General features: G+C 39.7%; 1 protein-coding gene across 1 annotated transcript; it reads left to right on the forward strand.

Annotated features, from left to right (window-relative positions):
- Positions 1-6: 6 nt before the first annotated feature.
- Positions 7-21,406, forward strand: REEP5 (receptor accessory protein 5). Its single transcript, XM_009893813.1, has 4 exons — positions 7-27; positions 13,198-13,336; positions 19,478-19,646; positions 21,063-21,406. The coding sequence occupies exons 2-4, from the start codon at positions 13,328-13,330 to the stop codon at positions 21,110-21,112; spliced, it is 228 nt and encodes a 75-aa protein (XP_009892115.1). The 5' UTR covers positions 7-27; positions 13,198-13,327; the 3' UTR covers positions 21,113-21,406.
- The last annotated feature ends 1,893 nt before the right edge of the window (positions 21,407-23,299 follow it).

Below are 23,299 nucleotides of genomic sequence, written 5' to 3' on the forward strand. Positions count from 1 at the left end.
CGGCTCCGGCTACCCCGCCTACGTCTCGTGAGTGTCGCGACTTTCGCCCTTCTTACCACGATATGTACCTCGCGTTACCCGCGGGGGGGGAGAATACAGTGGCAAAACCATTGGTGTCCTGTCACGGTGGGGTTCCAGGACCCTGCTGCTAAGTGTTGGGGTTTTTCCCGCCCACCCCTTTCCCCCCAGCGCGTAGGGGCGCAAGGTGCTCGGCGAAGAGCGGGGTTTCTTCCATCTGGCGGGTGCTACGTAATGAATTACAGATGGGAGACGCTGGGTAATTTCCACGCTCAAAAACCAGTTCCTGCAGCGCGCTCCGTTTCAGCTTTTAAGTTCCCAGCTTTGTCAGCTAGCGCGAGAAGCTGGAGCGCTGCGCCTCGCCTGCTGCAAGTAACGGGAGAGAAGAATCACTGTTGTTAACAGTATTTGCTAAAACTTACACTGATATTTTTAGTTGACGACGCTCCCAGATATGCGGAAAGGCAGTGGTGCAGTGTCAGCATATGTTTGATACGAAGCGCTCAATAACATGATGGGCTGGAGACAGAGATGCATTAAGAAGTCCTATTTACTCCAAAACCCACCTAGCTGATGAGAAGGTGGAAAGGAAGACACTGGAGCTCCTCTTGGGTGTAAAAGACTTAAAAAGTAATTCATTTTTCAAAGGAAAGCCTCCTTAGATGTTTTGTTTTTAGCAATACCTGGCATCTTTCATGGGCATTAGATTGTTGCTAGATCAAAATGGATTTCCTGTTAGGTAAGATGACAGTGGAGTATGTTCCAAAAGACTTAAGAAGTGTACTAAATAAAACCTTCTTTGTAGCCTAATACGTTCATAAAATGGAAGTCCTTCCCAGCTATACTGCTATATTGTTGAAACACAGTGCTTGCCTTTTACGTAACTATTTAAATACAGCCAGCAAGTTGTAAGAATATGTTCTCTGTAATTAGGTCCTGGGCAATACAAAATAAGTTCGTTCTCTATTGTTTTTTCAGAGATGTGGGAGATTGCCTTAGTTTTAGACTCCCTGGAAACACCTTATGGTTGTGATGCTTAAAACTAAGCAACACTCTTCTCTGTTTCCACTGAGCACTAATTTAGGAGATTATAGGCCAAAAACTCTGGAGAAACTTAGGGTTTATTTTCTATAAGGCAATTCTTAGTGAAATGATTAGTTAAAAGATATTTTTTTCATCAAAATCCGAAAGTGAAAATACTAGCCTACAAAGCTTCAAAACCTTAAAATAGTTGTGGAGGAATTATGGTTATGTAATATTTTTTGTCTGACTTAGGTCACTTTTAAACTTACGTAATTACTCTTAAAATCCTTTTAAAATTTGTTTTAAAATTGGTTTCAGATTATATTTTAAATCTGCCGTTATGCAACTATGGTGTATAAATTGATAATAAAAGCTCTTAGAGCTGTGGGGGCAAGACAGTAGCAAATCAAATAATGGGTTTTTCTCTCCCAACTTTTTTTTTTCCAAATCTGGAAAATTATTATTTTTTTAATCTTTTTGTAGGGTGTCTACCCTTTTTCATGTTAGAAGATGGCTTTAAATATATCTTAATGTGAAAAGTTACCTCCCAGATGTTAGTACCGTAAGGTGTTTTGGGGTTGGGGTTTTTTTTTTCATAGTAATTAGTGCACATGCCATTGTCCTACAAATTTTACTTAAAAAAAATTATGAATAACATGTACATGAATGCAATATCAGTTCTGTTTTTTTTTCCAATTCATGCTCAGTTCGTGTTTTCCCTTTAGCTGCCTTGTTAATGCTGAAGTGTTTTTAGGAGGAAATTGTAATTATGGGTGAAAATCTAATTTAACACGCATGCGATGTGCTGCATGTCGGTGTCTTTCAGTGGCAACCTGCAGACAGGTTACAGCTCATGAAGCAGTGTGCTGGCAGCACTGGTGGGCTGGATCCACTCCCCTTTCCTTCCTTCCCAAGTACCGAGCTGGTGCGTAGTGTTTTCGTAATGTTTTCCCATATGCATTGCTCCTCCTGCAGGCCTGTGGAGCCAGCAGCATGAGTCCAGAGGAGACGTGGGAGGACATGTGCTAGTGCACACATTTCATGGTCCTCTTCAGTTTCACCTTTTTTGGATGTGAGGTGTGTGAACTTAGGCAGTATTGCGCTTGCTGGCCTGTACAGTGTTATGGGATCAGGGTGACAGCAGCACACCAGGACATCTGTGTCATCTCCTGAGATGGCCTTCAGTCTGGAATCAAGCATGGGCTGCCTGACCATGAAAAAGGGCAAGAATCCTCTTTGGTGATAACCCTTTTTCCACCATGCATGTTTGGTTTTGTCTTGGTGCTACCATGCTGCTTTGTATATCTACTGTAGGATCTCTATCCGAATGCTGCAAGAAGATAAAGTTGAGTTACTAGAGTGATTTCTGCTTTCATTTTTGCTGCTCTGGATCCTGTACGGCAGCCAGGGTGCTGCCAAGCGCTGTCCCCCATGCTGATAAAGCATAAAGAACTCTAACCAGCATGGTTTGTTTATTCCTGGCTGTTTGGTCTGTCCCCTTTGAAAAGACAGCTGAAGACCCTGCTACATGAATTAACAATAGTGAGATTTGCTTCTTAGCATTGGGCAGAAAACAGTTTTCAGCTCTTTTCATCAGCTGCGAACGCCCTCAAATGTTTTTTGCTGTAGAAGCTGGCTTCTGGAAGGGGTCAGGAGCCGTAAAGGGAAGGTATTGTGCAGTGTGTTGGTTTGATGTTTACACGGGTGTTTCGACAATGGATCCAAGCCTGAAATGTCTCAGGTTCTGAAAGAGAAAAAGCAGATTACTTTTCCCTGGTTAACTTACTTTCTTTTGTTGTGAGGTAGATCAGTGTATCATTTCTGCGTTGTCAGTGACTGAATTGTTTAAAGTGAAAAACAACAAAGTACTGGGTCAGGCTTCTGTTCAGCAGAAAAGACATTCGTGAGGGAGTGGGACAGATGCCTGTGTTCTGCAAGGGAGATCACCCCCTCACTTTACAGTTATTTAAAATGGCAAACAGGCTACCAGGTGAGCGACCCATTAGGCATGTTCCAGATGTGTTTTATTGGAGTTTTAGTTCTGGGTTACCTTGGTCACAGTAGTTATGGTTCATCTCTGTGCTTGCCTGAAAGAAAATCTATTGGAAAAAAAAACCACCAAACCCAGAGAAGGATGCTCAGCTCAGATTTCAGTCTGTTCAACACGTGAAACCAGGAGAGTTTTACGGATGTGCAGGTACCTGCCTGTCAGGCCTTGTATAACTCTGTAGTTCATTTTCTTTCCTTTACATCACTCTCTGTGCTCATTGTCAGCGTGTGCTGTGCAGCAGGTGCGAATTTCAGTGGAGAAGCGCTGGAGGCTGTAGCTGCTGGGTTAGACCTGGCAGATGGGGTCTGTCTGGCCATAGGCGTGAAGTGGTACAGCTGCAGCTGTGCTGCTGCCAGCGTTCACGTCACAGCAGTCCTGGCTTCAGCCAAGGGTCAAAGCCAAAATGAGGGGAGGGGGCACCTCCCTGGTTAACGTCTATTACAATTTCAGGCCGGCATAGCTGTTTTCCCTTCTCCTTCCCCCTTGTTCATCTTCACCTTCAGCTTTGCTTTGTGTAAGTCTTCAGCGGTTTTATACATGGAGGAGTTTCTTCTCTTGCGATACGAAATCCTCTCAAAAACCCAAGTCTTCTATGCTTTGTCACCAGCAAGGACCCACCTGAGGCTCTTAACATGGGCTAAATTAAGCAGTAGTTTTCAAAGCAAACATTATCTGTCTGTTTCCCAGTAAGTCAGACAATCTGGATTAAAGTTTGTCATAAAACCCTAGTCTTATTCCCTAAAATTCTGTTAAGTGCTATGTGATGAAATAGAATAATTAAGTTGAAATCTAACATTTGTTTACAGGTTTTTGTGTTTGCAGTAGACCAACATTGAAATTTACCATAGATGATAGAAGTGACTTCTTATACTTCCAGTGAGCTTGTGAGCTTTAACTGCACAAGGCAATATTCAGACTAGCAGATGGAAGAAGTGAGTATTGGCAGTATATAAATGACATTGCCAGTATTTTCACTGCTTCTCTAAACTTTCCAGAGCTAGCCTGTTTAAATGTAGCTCCACCCATAGCCAGTGGTGGTTAACTGCCTGAAAAAAATCAGAGTGCAAGCAGGAAGGGAGCCTTTGATGACTAAGAAGTGCGTGCAAAGGATTGGAAATTTCAGAGTGCTGTTATGTTCGTTTTCAAAATTGCAAAGATGAAAATAGCTTTGGGCGCTAAAATGTCTGGACTTATTACTGATGTCTTCAAGGGAGAAAAGCAATATAGTGCCTCTCTCTGCTTTGGCTAATTTTATGCTGTTAACTTCAGCTGTTTTTACTATGTAAGTGCTGCTCGTGGCATTTTACAAACAGGAAACAATCTAGGTTGATTGTAGTGAGGTACAAACACACAATTCAAGTCTTAATTTGGATATTGTTATGATGTCCTGAGCCCGTCTCCTCGCTGCTTTGCCTCTTTCATACCTCTAAAACAGGAACAGTGCTGTTCTTTGGTCACAGTTGTGTAGAAAATGCAAAATCATGCCTATATTTGTTAAGAGCTAGGGCAGCAAATTTGCTTTCTCTTAACAAATTTTGAGGAGAATGCTTACATTTTCCCTTCATGGAAAATGCTGCATGATAAGCTGATGTTCACCATGTTCACCATGTTCACCAATGCTGAGTATTCACAATGCTCAGATTCACAACGGTCAGTACAAATATAAGGAGAAAGTTTCCAAATCTCTCTGCACTTAGTCTGTTTCCTCTTCCAGCTGATAATCTTTTCATGGGGCTTCAGATACTAAAAAGTGTATTTTGACTTTTTTGTATATGTTCTGCCAAATCGGTTTCTTCAAACATACTTGCTTTTTGTCTCTTAGGTTTTAGAGTGCCATGTTTAAAATGAAAGCCGTCTTATCTGCTGGTTGGACAAATGATGTGCTTTCCTTTCTAGCAGAAAAGACGTTCTGCAAGATAGAAAAGATAGCAAGTGGTTAGATGCATGAGGGAGTCTAATATTTTAACTGTAGGAAAATTTGAATTCATCTTACATATGTTAAATTTAGTTTAAAAAAATGAAGGTCTCTGTTATACAGATGGGTCCACAATCTGAGTTAAACTCATTGAAAGATTTCCAGTTTATAATTGATGTAGATACTATTTTTAGGGACTGCGGATATGTTTGAGGCATAAATGAAGGCGTCTTGCCAGACCTTCTTGGTCAAGATACGCTGCAGTACTGCAACCTTGCATGCACTCCTCTCTTACTGTATTGACTTCTAGTGACTTGGTTAATACAGGCCTACAGATGTTACAGAAATAGTTAGATCAGTGGGGTTTACTGGAATATTATGTTTAAACTACCCTTTTTCCTTGTGAGTGGCAATGCTTCTCACATTTAATGTGAAGCATTGCCAATCCTAAATGCTGAAGAAGTGAGCTGGAGTCAAAAAGTGAGATGAAAAAAAAATGTGGATTACTGTTAGTTGCTTTTCTTGTTTCCCCGTTTGTTTTGTTGTGTTGACGTACTCTAGTTACATTTTAAAAGACTTTCTCACAGCTATAAGAGTTACCTGACACAGGAGAGCTGGCAACATCTTGCTATCCCAAAAGGAAGGAAGCCTACTTGTCACTGTGCACACAATGAGCAAGGTACGCGATGTTTAGATGAGGATAATGAGGCTGTCTTCAGCTGTTGGGAAAAGAAATGCAAACTTTCACGTGAGGGTCTGTGAACACTAGATAAAACTTAAAATTTTTTTAAAAACAAAAATTACAAAATTTTGTTGCTACACATCTTAGTAACTAGCACTGTACTTATAAAGGACATTCTTCAGGTCTCTGCAAACCAGCCTTAACCCAGAAGTTAGTCCTCAGCCTAAGACTCAGATCTTTTTCCTGCTCCCTGATGAGTCATATTTTAATTACATTCAAAACTGTAGGATTTTTGTTTCTCATTCAAAAGCTCCTTACACAGTGATTACCTCAAACCAGCAGCATTTTACCAACTGAGACAAGTCCGAAAACGTTGTGCTGTGATTTCATGCTTTACTGTACATGTGTATAAATTAAGGCCATACTACAATTCTTTTGCTAATATTGCAGTAAACGGAACTGAATTACAGTAGTAGACCTGTAACAAAATTACACTTGAAATATAGTTTCCACAGTGCAGCATAGGTTGATGGGGAAAATGTAACTTTTATTCTTTCTGTATTGTTGTAAGCGTGTAGCAGCAGCCCAGTTCTTCTCCATTTGGTCACAACAGTACTGTTTGCTCTCTGTGCCTGCACACTAAACACTAACAGCTGTGGAGAAGCAACCAAAGCATGTGAAATGTTTTTTCCCCTCTGACAAAATTGGCTGTTGGCAAGCAGAGCGTTGTGTTGTGGATCCTTAGCGAGTGGCTTCCTCTGGTGGGATGTGGCATGTCTGTGCTATGCAGGTAAACTGTGGCTGTTTCTGAAGCTCCCTTGCTGCATGCCACTTCTCTTTCTTGTCAACACCTTCAGGAAAGACAACCTGAAAGACTTTGGTAATATAAGCTGGGATTAGACATCTCCAGAACAGCGCTTTTTAGACTCTAGCAGGCAGCGTAGCAGTACTGGTCTAACTGTTAACGTGGACAAGTACAGCCAACAACGAAGCTGGTAAAGCTTAGCCTGAGATTGCATGTGTATGCAGGTGTGCCCCGCTGAAGGCTGCAGTGAATTTCTTTACCTATCTTAAGGGTGGAAGTGGACAAAATCCCCTTTCCAGAGAGAATGCGTGGACAGCTTCTCCAGGAGTGGAGACCTGAAGCCCACTGGAGCTTCTGCTGCACAGCATCACCTGCATTGCCCAGCCTGTGTGGCAGAACAAGCAGTAACCAAATGGTTTGGCAGGCTGGACTGAGGCAGTGACGCATGTTAATCCCCGCAGAAAAAGCCTGCATGTGTGTGGGTGTGTGTTTGGGGGAAGCTGGTTTCAACCTGAGTCAGAACTGGGGAACTGACTGACTCATCATGTGGCCCTACTTATACTTGTTCCGGAAGAGGGCGTGCCAAGAATGAGCAGAGGGCAATGAAATGAGAGGATTGCTGCTTTTTTTGCAGGAATCTAGCTTTGTGCTGAGTTAACATGTAGTCTGTAGAACTTGCTTCACTGTTGGGCAAAATGGCACGTGCTCCTTTTGTTGCCTCAGCCTCTGCTTCGTTTGAAGAAACCAAGGTAGAATCCTTTCTAGTACTGTCATGTTGTTTGTTGTTGGCTTCTAATAATATCTGTCCCTGCATGGACAGTGAGCCCCCCTTGCTATCCTCATGAACTTGTCTCCTGCCATCTTCTGGATACACAAAATTTCGTGAGAGGGGAGATGATCAAGTTACACTGCAGCAATTGTGTAAGTGCATTTGGCAGGAGGATGTTTTCCATATCTGCCAGTGTACAACTCTGCTATTGGGGTCAGTAAGGAAGAAGAAAGATGGAAGACAGTAGGCTTTTAACTGATGGGTGAAAGCGTAGGAGACAAAACAATAAAGCAAATACTAATATTCAGGTACTTGTTTCACTGAAATGATGCGAGGAGGCAGCTTGCCAAGGTGAGTCTGAAACAACAATAACAGGGAGGCACCAAACTGAGGAAGTCTGCGGTGCAGTGGAGTGTTGATCCCACGGTGTATCTGGATAGATAGCTAGAAGTAAATTATTTTTTAATCACCACAACCTGCAGACTAGTACATATGAAGTCCAGAAGTATAGGTAGTTTCAGGGCTTTTTAAGTTAAACGGGGAGGGGAAAAAAAAAAGTTACACTTGGGTAAGAGGGTCACAAATATGCCTGCCAAATCATTTAGCATAGCACTGATTAGAAAACTGAAGGCAGGAAGCACAAAATGGTCCAGTGTTCCCTGACTACAACATGAGCACTGAGCTTAACGGAGGCTAATCTTTTGTCTTAAACTTGTAACTTTATTTATACAAGAATTATCAGGTGCACCTTGCACGTTGCAGGGATTTGAGTGATCACGTCACATGAGACTAGAGCAAATTTTAATTTGGCATTTCTTTGTTTCTGGCTTCCACATCTAGACTCAGATTGGAGAGAAAAAAAAAAAACCTACACCACCCCAAACTCATACCTGGTGTACTTATAACATGCTCATTTTGTGAGTACTCTATGTGTGAATTAACTCTAACAATGATTTGTTAATGCCAGAGCTCATTCAGGAGTGTGTAACAGTCTTTTATTGGAAAAGACCTGTTGGGTTGTTTGTTTTTTTTTTTTTTTTGTCGAAATGAGTCAGATGCTTTAAGTGAAAGAACTTAACTTGGCAACTGAATAAAATTAGACCTGTGACTATCAAGTCACAGGATAAAGTAACCACACATGATCTAGAGTTCAATTTGACTGATTCTAGGATGCACACAATCAAAATTGAGCCAGTACTCTGATACTATAGCTACATAGCTGATATGAACCCTGGGCTACTGGAGAGCATTGCAGCCTCTGCTCTTCCCTGTTGGTATCATCAACTAGGGGGGTTATCGGGGAGCAGGTATGGCTAAAAATGAAGTTTTTACTTGGCTCACCATCTGTCAGCACAAGTTGCAGTGCTGGCCCATGGCAGGCCATTTTCACTGCTGACAGGCATCTGTTCTTAAAATAACTGAGCTGTGGTGTTTACCATCCAGTCTACTGGAAGCTGTTCCTAAGTGACTGCTCTTACCTCCAATGTGTAGAACTGCTGTAAATAGATGTTTGAGGCTTTATTTAAAGACCTCTACAGGTCTGTGTGCCGACACTGGCAGGCTGCAGGAACAACCATAAAACCACGGATGAAGTGCAAAGAGTAAATTTAATCTTGATATCTCACGACCTGGGGTATGTCCGAAGCAGGACCCAGGCAGAGGCACACAGGTGGGAACACAGGCTCTGCAGAGCTCAGTCCTTGCTAGAGAGTGTTATGAACCTGCTGTTCTTGCCTGTATATCAGGGATTCAAGCAGGCATAGTTTCCCACTGGGCTGTGATCTTTCTGACAGCAGGGCAGGAATCTCAAGCATGTGTGGTAGTGTGCCTCGGAGTCTATCACAGGCCTATGTTATTTAAGCACAGATGTTCTAGTTATCAAGCACACAAGACTAAACAGTGATTAGTGTGATATGTTAACACCGCAGCTGCAGGTCACTTGAGCGTGTTTGCAGTCCTCCTCATGGATTTTCCCTTATTTTCCCACGGTGTATAACCGCCATATAAAATCCTTTGTGATGTGTAATTAATACACATAACTAACATGGAATTTAGTCAAATCACTATTGGAAAAAACTTTAAAGAAACTGACAGTATCTCTCTGCTTTTTATATTTGAAACTATAGGCTTTGGATGCTCCTTTGTTAATGTTATGTGCCAATGATACTGTCTTATTTGCTCTTGCATCTTACAAATAACTGTTACAAGAAGGCTGTCGTAAAATTGGCTGTACTGTCAGTGCCTCTTGATCTATATCTTTTCACTTACTGACGGAGATTGCATTTTGAATATCACACTGATTGATTCATGATTTAAAATGGAGAAGAATAAGATGTTCTTGGCTGAAAGCAATGTGTATGATACATCTCCGAAGGTTAATTATGCAGAGCATTACACCAGGATAATGCCTGATAACTTACAGAGTAACTTAAAAGAATGAGTCTAATTGGGGTGGGATTCTCATGTTGAAAGCATTATAGTTGTAAATGAATAAAAAACCTATCCGTTCAGATACTCTACGTAACTTACTGTACTTGTTCTTGGATAAGGAGTATTTCTGTGACTGACTGTTGAAGTAATGTGTAAGTAGCAAAGAATGGAGATGATAACTTTTGCCTTTTCCTATAACAGGGGCATGTTAGACTGGGTTTCCACTGGCAGTCTCAGCTGAGGAACATACTTCCCATTCAGAAGCAGAATATTTATAAAATACTTGCCTTTCCTTGTCTTCAGTTAAAACTTTCATTCACTGATGGCCCTGCTCTATCCTGCTTTTTCCTTCCTTCCCTCCCACTAAATGGGATTGGGACTGGAGTTGTTGCAAGCAGATGCAGTTTTGCCCTTCCTCAGAGCTGTTACCTTAGCAGATGTGTTAGGGGTCTGCCAGCTGAGCTTGTCCCGTGGCACCTACCTAGATGAGACCATTAGAAGAGGGGAAATATGCTGTTTCCTGCAGTGTGCAGGAAAACACCACATGTGGATTTAACGCTGCGTGTCAGCTAGTTAAATCAGGTGGGTTTTTGACTACTTGTAGTACTGCCGCTTGTGACTGACTGACCACAAAAGTGTCTTGTTCATGTATTCCCTTCAAGGCATCACCTTAGGGAACTACAGCAGCAGATGGTGAACGTTCAAGGGGGAGCACAACCATGGCACTGCATTTAGGAACTCTCAAAGGCCATCTATTTTTACAGGAGAGAAGACAATAGAGCATGCTTCATTAACACAGTGATACGCCATCTGCCCTTTGCTACAAAATCAGAGAATCTAAGCTTTTTTATGAAAACTGATTTTCATGCTTACTAAGATGAATTTAATAATGTTAACAAAAAGTAAACAGTTCTTCCTTAAATCCATGGATGGCTTCAGGCAGTGACTGGAAAACAGCAAGACTGTTAGTGGTTTCACTGCAAAGCGTTCTCTCACAAATAACAAACTAGCATGCTTATTGTGGTAAAATAAGCCTTCCCCTGTATGCCTCTAATGTTGTCAGGAGAACCAGAGAAATTCACATGGTGAACCCCTGCAGCAAGTTTTCCTTGACACTGAGAAACTTCGCCATTACTTTCTTTGTCTCCTCCATTTATCAAACACCACTCTAACTTCCCTACTAGTCACTTCTGCCTTTGCTTTCTGTCCAGAAGTACAGTTTCACACATTAGAAATAGATCAGTAGCCCTCTCCCTTACCTTCTGTGTTGGTTTTTGGTTTTTTTCTTTTTTTTTTTTTGTCGGGCGCCCTCACCTGGCAGTATTAGAATACCTGAGAGGTGGGGGCATAGAAAAAATGCGGTTTACAGTCAGAGGGCAGGAGCAGCTGAAGTTGGCACTGCCTTAGAGCAGACTGCCTGCACTACTGTTGTCTAATGCTGTGTTTTTAGGATCAGCAGTAAGCAGACCTGTGAAAAACCTGTTCTTCTAGTTGTGCTGATGCTGTACCTCAGTAACGGTGCCTTATTGTGCATGATGGAGTATGGCAAGGGCTGTTCTTCCCGTTGCAGGACCCTGCTGGCCAGCCACAAACCCTAATGGAAATAACGCATAAATGAAGTATCAGATTCTAGTATTGTGTTTCAAAGTAATTCGATCCAGTAGCCACACCAATTCTCTCTGCGTGTGATGGGTTTCGCAGTGCTTTTGCTAAAACTTAAAGCATGTCATGATTGGTTTTTTCTTTTTTTTTTTTTCTTTGTTTACAGAACTAGGAAGTGACAGAGTCCGCAGGGTTTCTCAGTTCACAAACCAGGAAATGTACTCACAGCCTGCCATCTAGCTGGTTTCTGTTTTGTAAACCTCCTTAACTCTCAAACTTTGTTATGGAATAAAAGAAAACTTTGCACCTTTGATATATCCTACAGTTGCTGCTTCAGCAACAATATAGCTGATACTAAGGGAATGAGTTATAAAAGAATTAAAACTAAATTCATTAAACTGAGTCTACAGATTTTAATCCTACGGCATGAGTGGAGAGGACAAATGCTTTTTAATACTCTTAAGCTTCACATTATCAGGCTTACAGGTGCTAGCATTTACTTCTAAAACTTCTTACAGTGCTAATCTGGAATTTAGTGAGTCCAGAGTCTTGAATTCGTTGCTTCTACTGAAGGAAGCACATGTGAATCTTTCTTTCAACTTCCTGTTTTCAGAACTGAATAAACTTGAACTGCATTATTCTAGCAGTTGGAGAACAAAAACCAAGTTGGTCATTATGCAGGAAGACCGAGACTTTATTAGAGGTTGCTCCACCCTATTTTTAATACCATAGTCTACATCAGTATTTGCAAGTCCTGTAGCAATGGATTTACAGAGCAAAATAATTGGCGATGCAGACATGCAGTCCTCACTGTACAGCATGGGGGATACTGGATCTCCTCTGCTTCCGTAGACCAAGTGCTTGTTAGTAGTTAGAGCAAATCTTATGGCTTACCTTCTCAAAGAGGAATCTACTGCATGTACGTTATGAGTAAAGATATTTGAGATTCACTTCAAAGTCCTGAATTAGATTTAAAATTTTTATCTAGATTCTGTTTATACTAGGAGGTGTTGGTCTCTTACGATCGCAGTAAGAAAGGCATTCGAATTTTGTAAAGCTGTACTTAAAATGCTATTTATTAAAGCTTACACTCTAAGGAGACAGTGAACAGTATAGACAATGTTATATCCCTGTAGATGCTGGGAACCCCAAGCTGTGCAGCACTGAGTGGGCCTGCAGTCTGCACGCAGCACGCTGTGCAAACCCCATCTGTAGACAAGGTTACCCCGTTTTGATGATTTAAGCTATTGTAGGATTTGTCTTGCAAGACAACAACTCTTATTTATTGTTCCTGCTGTCAAAGAGGGAGATCTTTGTTAGATAAAGACAAGGGCACGAAGGTGGTGTAATCACTGGTACACAGCAGGAGCTGCCTGTGGGATCCTGTGTTTCAGGGAGTTGACCGAGATTGTCCTGTGGCCAGGGAGTTTGTGCAGCACAGTGCAGGCCTGAAAGCCAGTCTGTATGTGCAGCACAGGCCTGGGCTCACTAAGGTTGTTATATGGATCACTGATGCTACAATAGTCTTCAGGTCAGGATTACCACAATGTATCCAGAACTGGAACTGGCCAAAGATAATCCCATCTCTTCCCCGTCTCATGAACAAGGTCAGGATGCTTGTGGGTTTTGTTTGCCTTTTTTTTTTTTTTTTCCATAATCAAAGAGCTATAAATAGCTTGAGTGTCTTTTCTTTTTGAAGTCTGACAAATAGGGAGAAGCTTTGCTGTTCAGAGATCGTGGGCGCATTGTATGATAGGTACAGCTTAGTTCCCTTCTGTAGAGTTTATAGAGTAATTAAATGATGAGGATTCGCATGTAACAGCAAATCTGAGTAATAAAAACTTCACCGTTGTAGATGAGACTGATGCTACTGATCTGCTTACTTGTTTTGTTTTCTTTGCAGAATCAAGGCTATTGAAAGTCCCAACAAGGATGACGACACGCAGTGGCTGACTTACTGGGTTGTGTATGGCGTTTTCAGCATAGTGGAATTCTTCTCTGATATATTTCTGTCCTGGTTCCCTTTCTACTATATGCTAAAGGTATGTCAGTTCATGTAACCCCTCTCCTAAAATGAGACCTTTGATATAACTGATTTAATGTCTTCAAGAATGGATAGAAGACAGCAGATTGCCTTGAAATCATTACTGGGTCACACCTTATTTTTAGATACTGGTTACATGTAATTTAGCACTATGAAAGTGATCTGTTTACAGCTGATGGTTTTGTGAGGCAAGAGGGGAAGTTGGGATGGGTGGCAGCGAAAGGTCTGCCATGTTTTAGGAAAAAAGAGGTGGTGTAGCTGTACCATGGAAAGACAGTTCTTTGTCTTGACGTTTAGGTAAATTTGGGCAAAATGACAGCACATGGTAAACCCTACAGAGTGGCTCTATGTTTGCTTTAAGTGCATTAGTGAAGGTGCAGAGTAAAATCACAAAGGCAGCAAAAGGAAGTATTAGCATATGTGCTGTTGGGAGCAAAGAAGGCAGTTGCAACATAAGAACAGTTTGAATCATACAGGCTTCATTTTTAATTAAGCCTGCTTTCCTGAAAGGAAAAGGCAGGTATCAGAGGAGCTTCTTGCTATTGTGCATTTGTTAGTGTGGTTTGACTACCAACAACAGTTTGCTTATTGTGTTCCAAACTTTGTTTGTCAACTAAGATGTGATGTATTGTCAATCAGCTTCAACATGTTAAATTATTCTAGGACATAGCCAATTACCATGGCTGCTGTGGGGTAGAAGATATTCTAGCTTGCTGGAGAGCCTGTTGTTTAGCTTAAAGAACTGTTGCCTATTTTCTTTTTCAATGGACTGTTCTATTCCTTCTCTTTTCCTCTGTTAGCCTGGTTTAGCCCCACCAAAGTTCTTTATTTGCTTGCCAGCCGTCGTGGTGGGGTCATTTAAAATTTGGTAAAGTCTGATATTGCCAAATGCTTTTTCCAGGAAATGCTGAATTTTAGAGACAAAAAGAGACTTGGACAGCTCAGTTACACTTCTGCATTGTTCCTTTTGAATTTTCAGCAGGCATCAGCTGTGTAATCATTTGGACACTTCCATAGCTCCCTAAGAAAAAGCACATATTTAAACTACTGCTTCAAACTAAAAAAATACTGGCCTGTCCCACAAAGTTAATTTTCTCCCCCACACACTTATTTTTTTCCCTTAATGAAAAACAAAAATATGTTTTCCATTTTAAGCTTAATGGTTTTGCAGAGTTTTTAGGAAGAATCTGCTAATTCGGAAGTTTAGCATGGGTAACACATATGTGATAGTTTTGCTGTTTCAATATATTAAAAACAAGCCATATAGCGATCAAAGTGCAAGTTCATCTGATCTGAATGGGATCCAAAAGAATTGCGTATGGCACTGGAAGAATCTGTTCTTAACCACTTAACGCAGTTATTTCACATCCCCAACTTCACCTTACAGTTTAGCAGGATTATGATTTTACCCATTGTCCACAGGGATGTGTGCTCGCAGTTCTGAATTCATACAGTGTATTTTTGGAGCTTCTTTTCTAACTTCTTGGTGGTAAAAGATGTGGCAATGATTTCTTCATGCCAGCACAGCACTCTTCCTGAAGAGCATGCGATTGCAATTCAGGTTGACCTAGCAAATAAAGACCAATCACAGATGGCTCTGATAATGCTGTATCAGAAGTGCCACATTTACCTGTAGTGGTGGTATCAACAGAAAGGTACTTTTCTTGGTTCAGCAAAAGCAAACATAAGGAAGCAATTGTGGTAAATGCACAGCTTTCTGCGATAGATACTGAAGGCACATAGAAGTATTTACTCTTAGTAGTGGGTAGTAGAAGAGGTTTACTTTTGTGATACAGATGCAGACAGACAGGGTTGGCTGAGAATCAGAAAGCATTGCTGACTGGGTAGGAGGGTGGAAGTTACTCCATGGAGGAAACAGGCAGCTTCCAACTTTCATTCCATCCATGACTAAAATATATTGTAGTGTAGTTTATGATGTGTCCGTGTCTCTTTTATGTTATGAAATAGTAGCCCAGATATGTCATTCATGCAAATTTCAAGCTCACTTTCATTTTCCAAATATGCTAAATTTACATAGTCACATTTTTTTGATACAACTTGTATCTTGCACTCCAGACTGAGTTGTATTTCTCAGTATTTCTACATATCTTGATGTGCAGGGTGGAGATACAGATCATAGCTTCTCCCATATTCGCCTAATTCCAGAGCCCAAGCTCTGTCACCGCATAGTTTTTGGCACCCTAGGAATTTTTATAGGTGGGAGAAAGGCATGTTCAGGAACCCCTTTGAATATGTTATGAAATTTGCATATACGTTTATTCTCCACTTGAAAACTGTTTCAAGATTTCTTAGGTTTTGTGTTTTTCTTGTAATGCCTACTTTTTATTTATCTGCTCTTTTTCTCTGAAGCACAGGACATGCATGCAACTCATGATTTCACGTGTATGTGGTCTGTTTTTCAATACTTCTGTCAGTTATTTGAAGATTTCTTTGGCATTCAGGTGCTAAAATACTGTAGCCAGTGAAAGTAGCAGAGGTTATCATCCTAGGAGTATTCTCAGTGGTGGGAAGGAGAGGAGAGTCCTGATGCTACAAACAGTTCTGTCTTGAAATATTAGAATACTGGCAGACACGTCACACTGGGTGCGTTATGCAAACTGCTGCTACAAGGCACTTGGTCAAATGAGTCAGGAGGAGTTGTCATTGTGCCAAATGTGGCGGTCTCACTTTGCTTCAAGACAGAGATCCCCTCCCTTCCACCATGCACCCCATGCAATTAATTATTGATTTTGATATTGATAAAGAACTACTTCACTTCTGTTAAAACAAATGCCTTGTTTTAAAGACTGTAGCTGTCTATTAGGAGTGTGTTCATATTTGCGGTCATATGAGGCATGTCTTGGGTTTTGTTAGTCTTTTGTCTGTAGAAGCTGGGAACTGGCCATGGGCATGCTTGCTGTGTTTCTCAATTGCTGTAGTGGCAAACCCAGCAGTGTTCAGTTCTGTCCTGCCAGGGCAAGAACAGCTGCTAGCACTAGATCCCAAATGGAGCAGACCCAGCTCAGGTCTCTGCCTAACGAAGTCACTCCAGATCTGTTCCCTCCTCTGGCTGGTCTGGAGGGTCACAAAGAATATAGTGTTTTGTTTTTTTTTTTTTTTCCCCAGGTAACAATTTTATCACTCTGAGCTTCCTGGACCATTTGGCAAACCCTTTTATTTTTAATAGTCTGTTAGTTTAGTTTCAAGAGAGACAAGGGAAAGGTAAACACAGTTAGCAGTCTGACATTCTCAAGCTTTGAAAAGACTGAGATTTGCAGCTTTGCTATGTGTCCTCTAGAAAATGTATATAAACATCTGTTTCAGTACATTTCAGAAGTAATAGGTATTTGAGAACAGATCTATAACTGTAAAAGATTTGATTTTTTTCTTGACTAGACTGTGACAAGGCTGTAAAATCAAAATGACTAATTTTGTTCTGAGGCAAGAAAAGGGAAATTTCAATTTCTTTTAATTTCAGAGGAAGTTAGACTTACAGCTGAGGGATTTCCTGAAACAAAGGAGAACTAAATAATGTCTTTGTATATTGGGACAAGTGAAATAACTATCAGGAATTGGCCAGGTGTTCTTTAACAGGAAATAAAATCAATATACTTCTCAGCTTTTAATGAAAGATAACAACATAAGATAGTACCATTTATTCTTTCTGTTATATTAAGTTCCAAATAATAGAAGCTTTTGAAAATTGGTATTCCGTCACTTTTTGCTGTTATTTTTTCTGACAGTGCTTAATGATACTGTGTCTGTTGCTACTTACCGGTGCCAAATTTTATTGCATGTTGAATTATTTCTTTTAAATCACTGGAATGATCCTGGTAGGCAGTCTCAGTGGTGGACGCTTTACTTTGAAAAAAATTTCTTTGTCTTCTGGGAAAACAGTCCTTCAAGTCATTCTGTTCTGACATGACAGTCAAATAGTTTAAAAAAGAAAGCTTAAAAGCTTACCTGAAAGGATGGTAAATTTGTTTGGCAAAATCTTCTGTAGAAGGCAGTTGTTATCCCCAGGAATCACTGATCCTTTGCAGAGAGGCAGCCTGTCAAGACACATCTCCAGCTCCAAATATGTCATAACCAATTTTCTCTACAGCAAGGTGAATGAGAAGTGGCCTTGAAGAAAAAAGGAGTAGCAATCTCCTCCAAAAACACTAGGTGTTTCCTTCAACTGATGTACGTCAGGGGCATCAGTTTTACTGTGGTGTGCATTGCAGTGAAGACAAAGCCAAAATTTTACACGTATGAAGAGCAGAACCTACTGAATGTTCACTCTCAAGATCCCTTATCTGAGGAGGAGAGGGGAGATATTCCGAAATACTTGGAAGGCTTGCCTGAAGAAAACTGTTTGTTTTTCACAATTCAAAAGGGATTTTAGTCTCTCTCTTTTTTTTTTTTTTCAAATTAAAAAGGGTTTTTTTTTCTTTTTTTTTTTTTTTTTTTTTTTTTTTTGTTAAACACAAATCAGAACCTTTCTTTTAAAATAAGCTCTCTTGACTTAAATCACCTTGTAATGGTAAAATTGTTATTTAGGAGTTTCTTATGTGATACCAGAAAAAAATAATTTGCAGTTTTACAGTGGGAAATAAAAGTATGAAGTGAAGGAGAGGAGTCAGAAATGTCTGGCTAGGTACAGTGGAATTCTAAAAGGATACTATGATCAAACTAGTTTCTAGGAAATGCTTTTGTGCTGTGGAGCGTACTGGAAACCTCATGAATAAATAACACTGCTTATATTTTTTAAATGACTTTCAGAAGCTGTAGCACATGCATTGAAACATCTCTTCAGCTGCTGTAGATACTGCTGTGAAAACTGGAAAACTTCTGAAATCTAAACTATTTAAATAAGTGCTACTGTATTTAAATGCAGTTTTAAGTTGCTTATGGTTTTATCGTGGTTTAAATGATTAGTTTGATTTTGGTGTCTAACTTAGCTAATGGTGTGGTGGGGTTTTTTTCAGGAGGAAGAGTTGAGTTTCTGTTGTTTTGTTTTCTTCATCTTTCCCTCTCCTCCCAAAAATGTGTGGAAATACTCAAACATTAATCATATCTAACATAAAAACATAAAAAAAGGCACATTTTGGCTGAGGCTGGGGTCATTTTGTGTTGTGTTTTAAGAAACGGTAGTCTGTGAAAAGCTGTTCTGCCTTTATTTTCTGGGGAGGCTTTTGTCACGGAATAATATTGTACTATTTGTGTCTGGAACGACTGTACAGTTACTGAGAAAGTTTGCTTAATTTTGTGGCAGTTTTATCTCCTAAAATCTTTTTACATATACTTTCAGAACTCAAGCAAATTTAGTTACGACACTTCCTGTCCACTAAATGTTTTGATCTTGTTTTGCATAGCCATCTTTGTATTGTGTAAGGCAGTGGAACTGAAGCCTAATAAAGGTGCTTCAGTAGTAAAGACAGATATTTATAATACATATAATAGCTGTCTTTCTAGTCCCCTTTGCAAAATGGATAAATATTACCCCACAAACTGTGGTGTGTGTTTGTTTGGTTTTTTTTTCCACCAGAGAGCAAATTGTGCTATAAAAGCTATACCTAAACTGTTCAATCCAAAAGCATTACACTTGTCTGTGCCTTATGGGTAGCTTGGATCTATCTTTCCACCTTGTCACTTTAGCTCTGGGATGCATACAGTCCCATTTGTTGCCCAGCTGCGTTTTCAAAGCAGGGAGGCAGAGAGGACAGGGATGTGTTCTGGCTGGATTTAAGTGACTTAGGGACCCAGACCTTCAGTCAGGGCTGTGCCACATAGTTTAGAAGTAGCCAGAGAGACTAATGTTTTGTCCAGTCAGGTTTTATAGTCCTATATATATATACCTTTTTTTTTTAAAAAAAAAAAGGTACATGCAATCTTGATACACCTGTTACCAGATTAGCTTTACTGCTACAGCCCTTCTTCCTTTATCCTATCAGTATCCATGAAATTGTTCCTATATTAAGATTCACTGTATGTAACTATACTTAAGTGTATAGTTATTGGACTGTGACCATACAAAGTGAAGGGGATGATGTACTGTTTTAAATATGCTCAAGTCTGTGGGAGAGTTAGGAAGGCATGCTACACCTTGTCTCCTACGTGTTTCTTCTACTTACGCAGATGGTCTTGTTCCTTGTAGTGTGGCTTCCTGTTGTGGTGCATGGCTCCAAGTCCTTCTAATGGGGCAGAGTTTCTCTATCATCGAATTATCCGGCCTTTCTTTCTGAAGCATGAAGCTCAGCTCGACAGTGTTGTTAAAGACCTGAAAGACAAGGCTGCAGAGACTGCAGATACCATCACTAAAGAAGGTGAGGAAAAGATCATTCACTAATTACATCAACTAGGAGGAATTTCCATGGGCAACTCTAGTATTACAGTTAATATTCATCCTTGAGCGGGGGGGGGGGGGGGAACCGTAAGACAACTACGTAAATTCTAATGGAGAAGTTAAATTTGTATGAAGATGCCAAAAAAAAAGGGTTGCAGTGGATCTTACATTCTAGGAGTGGAGTTATGCTAGAATGAGTGCAAGCTGTGTGAGTGGAAGAAATGGCTCATTAGTTTGTATGTCTTCCCACCAGAGTTTATATCACTATAAACATTCTGTCTAGAGGCAGGTCCAAACATCTTCACAAGATATCTTCCATAAATACAGTTACTGTCTCGGTGTATTCTTGTATCTCCTAAAATAGTGTCTCAAATACCTGGTAGTGTAGAAGGGGTACCAGTTGTGTAGTAAAGCAAATCCAATAAACAACACTGTATGAAACAGAGTTTTCCCATCTATAAATTTTTGTACCTTCTCCTTCCTCTGGAGATCAGAGGATTCTGAGCCCACTCATAAAGAAATTACTCAGGTTTTTATTTGGCCAGAATAAATATTACCCCAGCCTGTAGGTTGCTAATCTTTGCTTCTATTTCCTTGCATTCTGTAGTGGATCGTCATACTCTAAAATGTCTGATGATAGTTTTATGAATAAGAGAAGGAAAAGTATTAAGTAGCCAAGATAAAGGTTTATTTAAATTTAAGTTGAAAAGAAATATATTTATGAGTTATTTCAAAGCACCTTAAGTCTCCTTTCTCCTCAAACAATGCGTGTAGCCTCATTTCCACTTATAACTTAGGCAATTTTCCTGTTGGTATTTAAATGATCTACCTTTGTCAACTATGCTTGGAAATTTTGCTGCATGACCCTTCCTGAATCATTATGGTTAGGCAGGTATCTTAAATAATGTTCGTCCATGTTGTACGTGGGATTTTTCTGTCCTCGTTCCATCACTTATTCTTTCTTTTTCATATTTTTATGTATAAAGATTTCCACATATATGTATTTTTTAAGAAACCAGGCACCACACACACATACATGTACACACACACATTAGTGTTATTCCAGCCCCATTCCATCAGCTTGGTAGTATATTTCTTGCTGTAAACCTGTGTGTCCTTAACACTGTGAGCAGCTCTATTTTATTGGCATAATGGTTGTAAGTCAGTCTGTGCTGTTTATTGTGCTGCTCCTTGTTTATGGTTTATTTTTTAAAGTCTTTATACAATCAGTTCTATCACTATGTCTGGGTGTATATGTATGCAAAAGCTGTGATTTTCTTTTGTGGTGTTTCTTTTGTGACCTAAAAGGAAAATTATTTTTTTTATGCAGCTCAAGAACACTGAGTAGGCCACTTAGTAGGCCTCTAAGATTAAACTTGCTTTTATTTTCCTGCAGCCAAGAAAGCAACAGTGAACTTACTAGGTGAAGAAAAGAAGAGCACTTAAACTATTAACTGGATAAAGTTTCCCTACCACCTCCTTTATGAAGCTTGATGTTACTGGGAGCTGTGGTATAATTTTGCGAATATTGCCTTGGAAAAATTTTGATATGTTAAAGGAATGTGTTGTAAGTTTGCTGACTACTTTGCTGTGTCTGTATAGAAAGTAAGCATTTTTATTTAAAAGCAATGCAGTGGGCAGCATCTGAAGCTTAATGGAAATATTTTATCTATCTTCATGCAGAAGAAATCTTTCAGTAATATCTTTCTGCAGTAACGTAAATAAAAAGTATATATCCCACAGGCTCTGCACTTTAGTTGTCTCTTTGTGTATGTAATTACTCTTAACACTTCTGACTGTGGTGCGTCTGGTAACATGAAGCTATTGTATAAGGAAAATACTAGTCTGAATGGATCTTCTTGAATATACAGGGAGTTACTGCAAGAGTTGGCATAATGGATGTATTCCCCACCAATACAGTTGTAAATGATGAAATTACATGTTCTAGGCACCTGATGATAGAGACTATTTGCTGTTGCATGTTTTGTTGTAACACAGTATTTGGTACAGTGTGTGTATTCTTAAATGGATAGATACTAAATATAGGGAAGAGTAACTTCATTCAAGTGATAAAGCTTATATTAGCGTGAAGTAATTTGCCCGAAATGGGTGCGTTAAATTGCACGAGATTAGCACAAGATTACTAAAGTACTAGTTCTTGCCTCTTGCTAAATAAAGTTGTCATCTAAAATTGTTAATAGAGTGCCTTTTAAGATCACACTCAAAAGCACAAACCACCTCTCGCTAAGGAGTGATATCATTGCAAACACTTTTTCCTAAAGTCCTGTTGAAATATTAACTGCCTTGGGTGTCAGTCCCCAGAACTCCATCATTAATGGGATGGACTACAACCTCCATGAGCTTTTTCTGCTCATAAAAATCCGCAATCTTTTCTGACTGTACTAAGAACAACTTTGCATGAGCACTCGAAGTTCCTGAATAGAGATGCTGTTGTTGTTAGTTGATATATTCCTGACCAATCAGTAATAATGCAACCAAAGTTGCTAAGGGGATAAAGGCTTTTTGCAATCAATGGAAAAGAATATTTTTTTTAGATCTGAATCTGTATTTACTCTTTCATGCCACAGTATTTTCAACAAATTCAGCATGAATTACTGAGGTCTCTCTGTTCTTACCTCCATGCTGATGTTTCTTAAAGCCCACAGTAATGCTATGACAGTCCTTACAAAACATGCAGAAGGTAAGCTTAAGCTTTTGATACAATAAAAAGTTATTTCTGGTCCACAATATTAAATTTGAAAGATTTAATCTTAAAATAAACTTTTGAAGATCTGGCTTTCTGCAACAAGTTGGTATATAAACATTCACTGTAAATTTTCAGATGTAAGAACTTCAAAAGAATGAAGCATGCAGTGTGATTTAGCAGGTCAGTTTTAAATTTGAGAGAAAGGTATTGTAAGAAGAGATGTAAATGTGTGTTAAGAGAAAGCATTTGGAGCTCTAAGCTGGATAGCACAGCCCTTAGGGCTGTGAATGTGGAGGAGGAAGTGTGAGACCTACTGTGCATCACCTTCTGTAGGACAGCATGCAGTTTGTCATTTGAAGGAGATAGCACAGGTAATCATGCCATGACAACATTTTATTAGGAGTGGATGAGCTGAAGAGGATAAAGTTTACAGCAAAGTTGTAGTAGCGAGTAAGCGAGTAAAAAAGTTTGAAGTGACTGACCATTTAAGTGGTGTAATTTCTTGTCTTGTCTTCCTCTGTCACTGACCTTTCTGTGAGCAATGCTAAATCCTAATGTGGTGTTTTAAACACTATCAATCAACTGTGTGTATAGCAGCATGTGGCCAGTGTAATTTAGTTTCACCTCTTGAAATAATAAGTAATAAATAAAAATAAAGATACTTAATAGTCTATTTGATTTAGGTACAAAGTACTACATAACTTACTTCTCTAAAAGCTGCTGAAAAATCTTAGGCTTTCCAAGTCTAACAAAGTCTGTAGTAGAGATAGAACTTACTGTTCATTTCTCATGCTACTCAACAGTTCTACTGTTATTAATGGGGATAAAACATTTCTAGTTAAGTGTTAAAACATTCTCTGAGAGATGTAACAGGCTTTAAATCAACTTCTTGTCTTTACAACTTGATTATTTCTTGACCAGCACCT

Source organism: Charadrius vociferus, unplaced genomic scaffold (genome assembly GCF_000708025.1).
Source record: "Charadrius vociferus isolate BGI_N301 unplaced genomic scaffold, ASM70802v2 scaffold158, whole genome shotgun sequence".
Taxonomy (NCBI): domain Eukaryota; kingdom Metazoa; phylum Chordata; class Aves; order Charadriiformes; family Charadriidae; genus Charadrius; species Charadrius vociferus.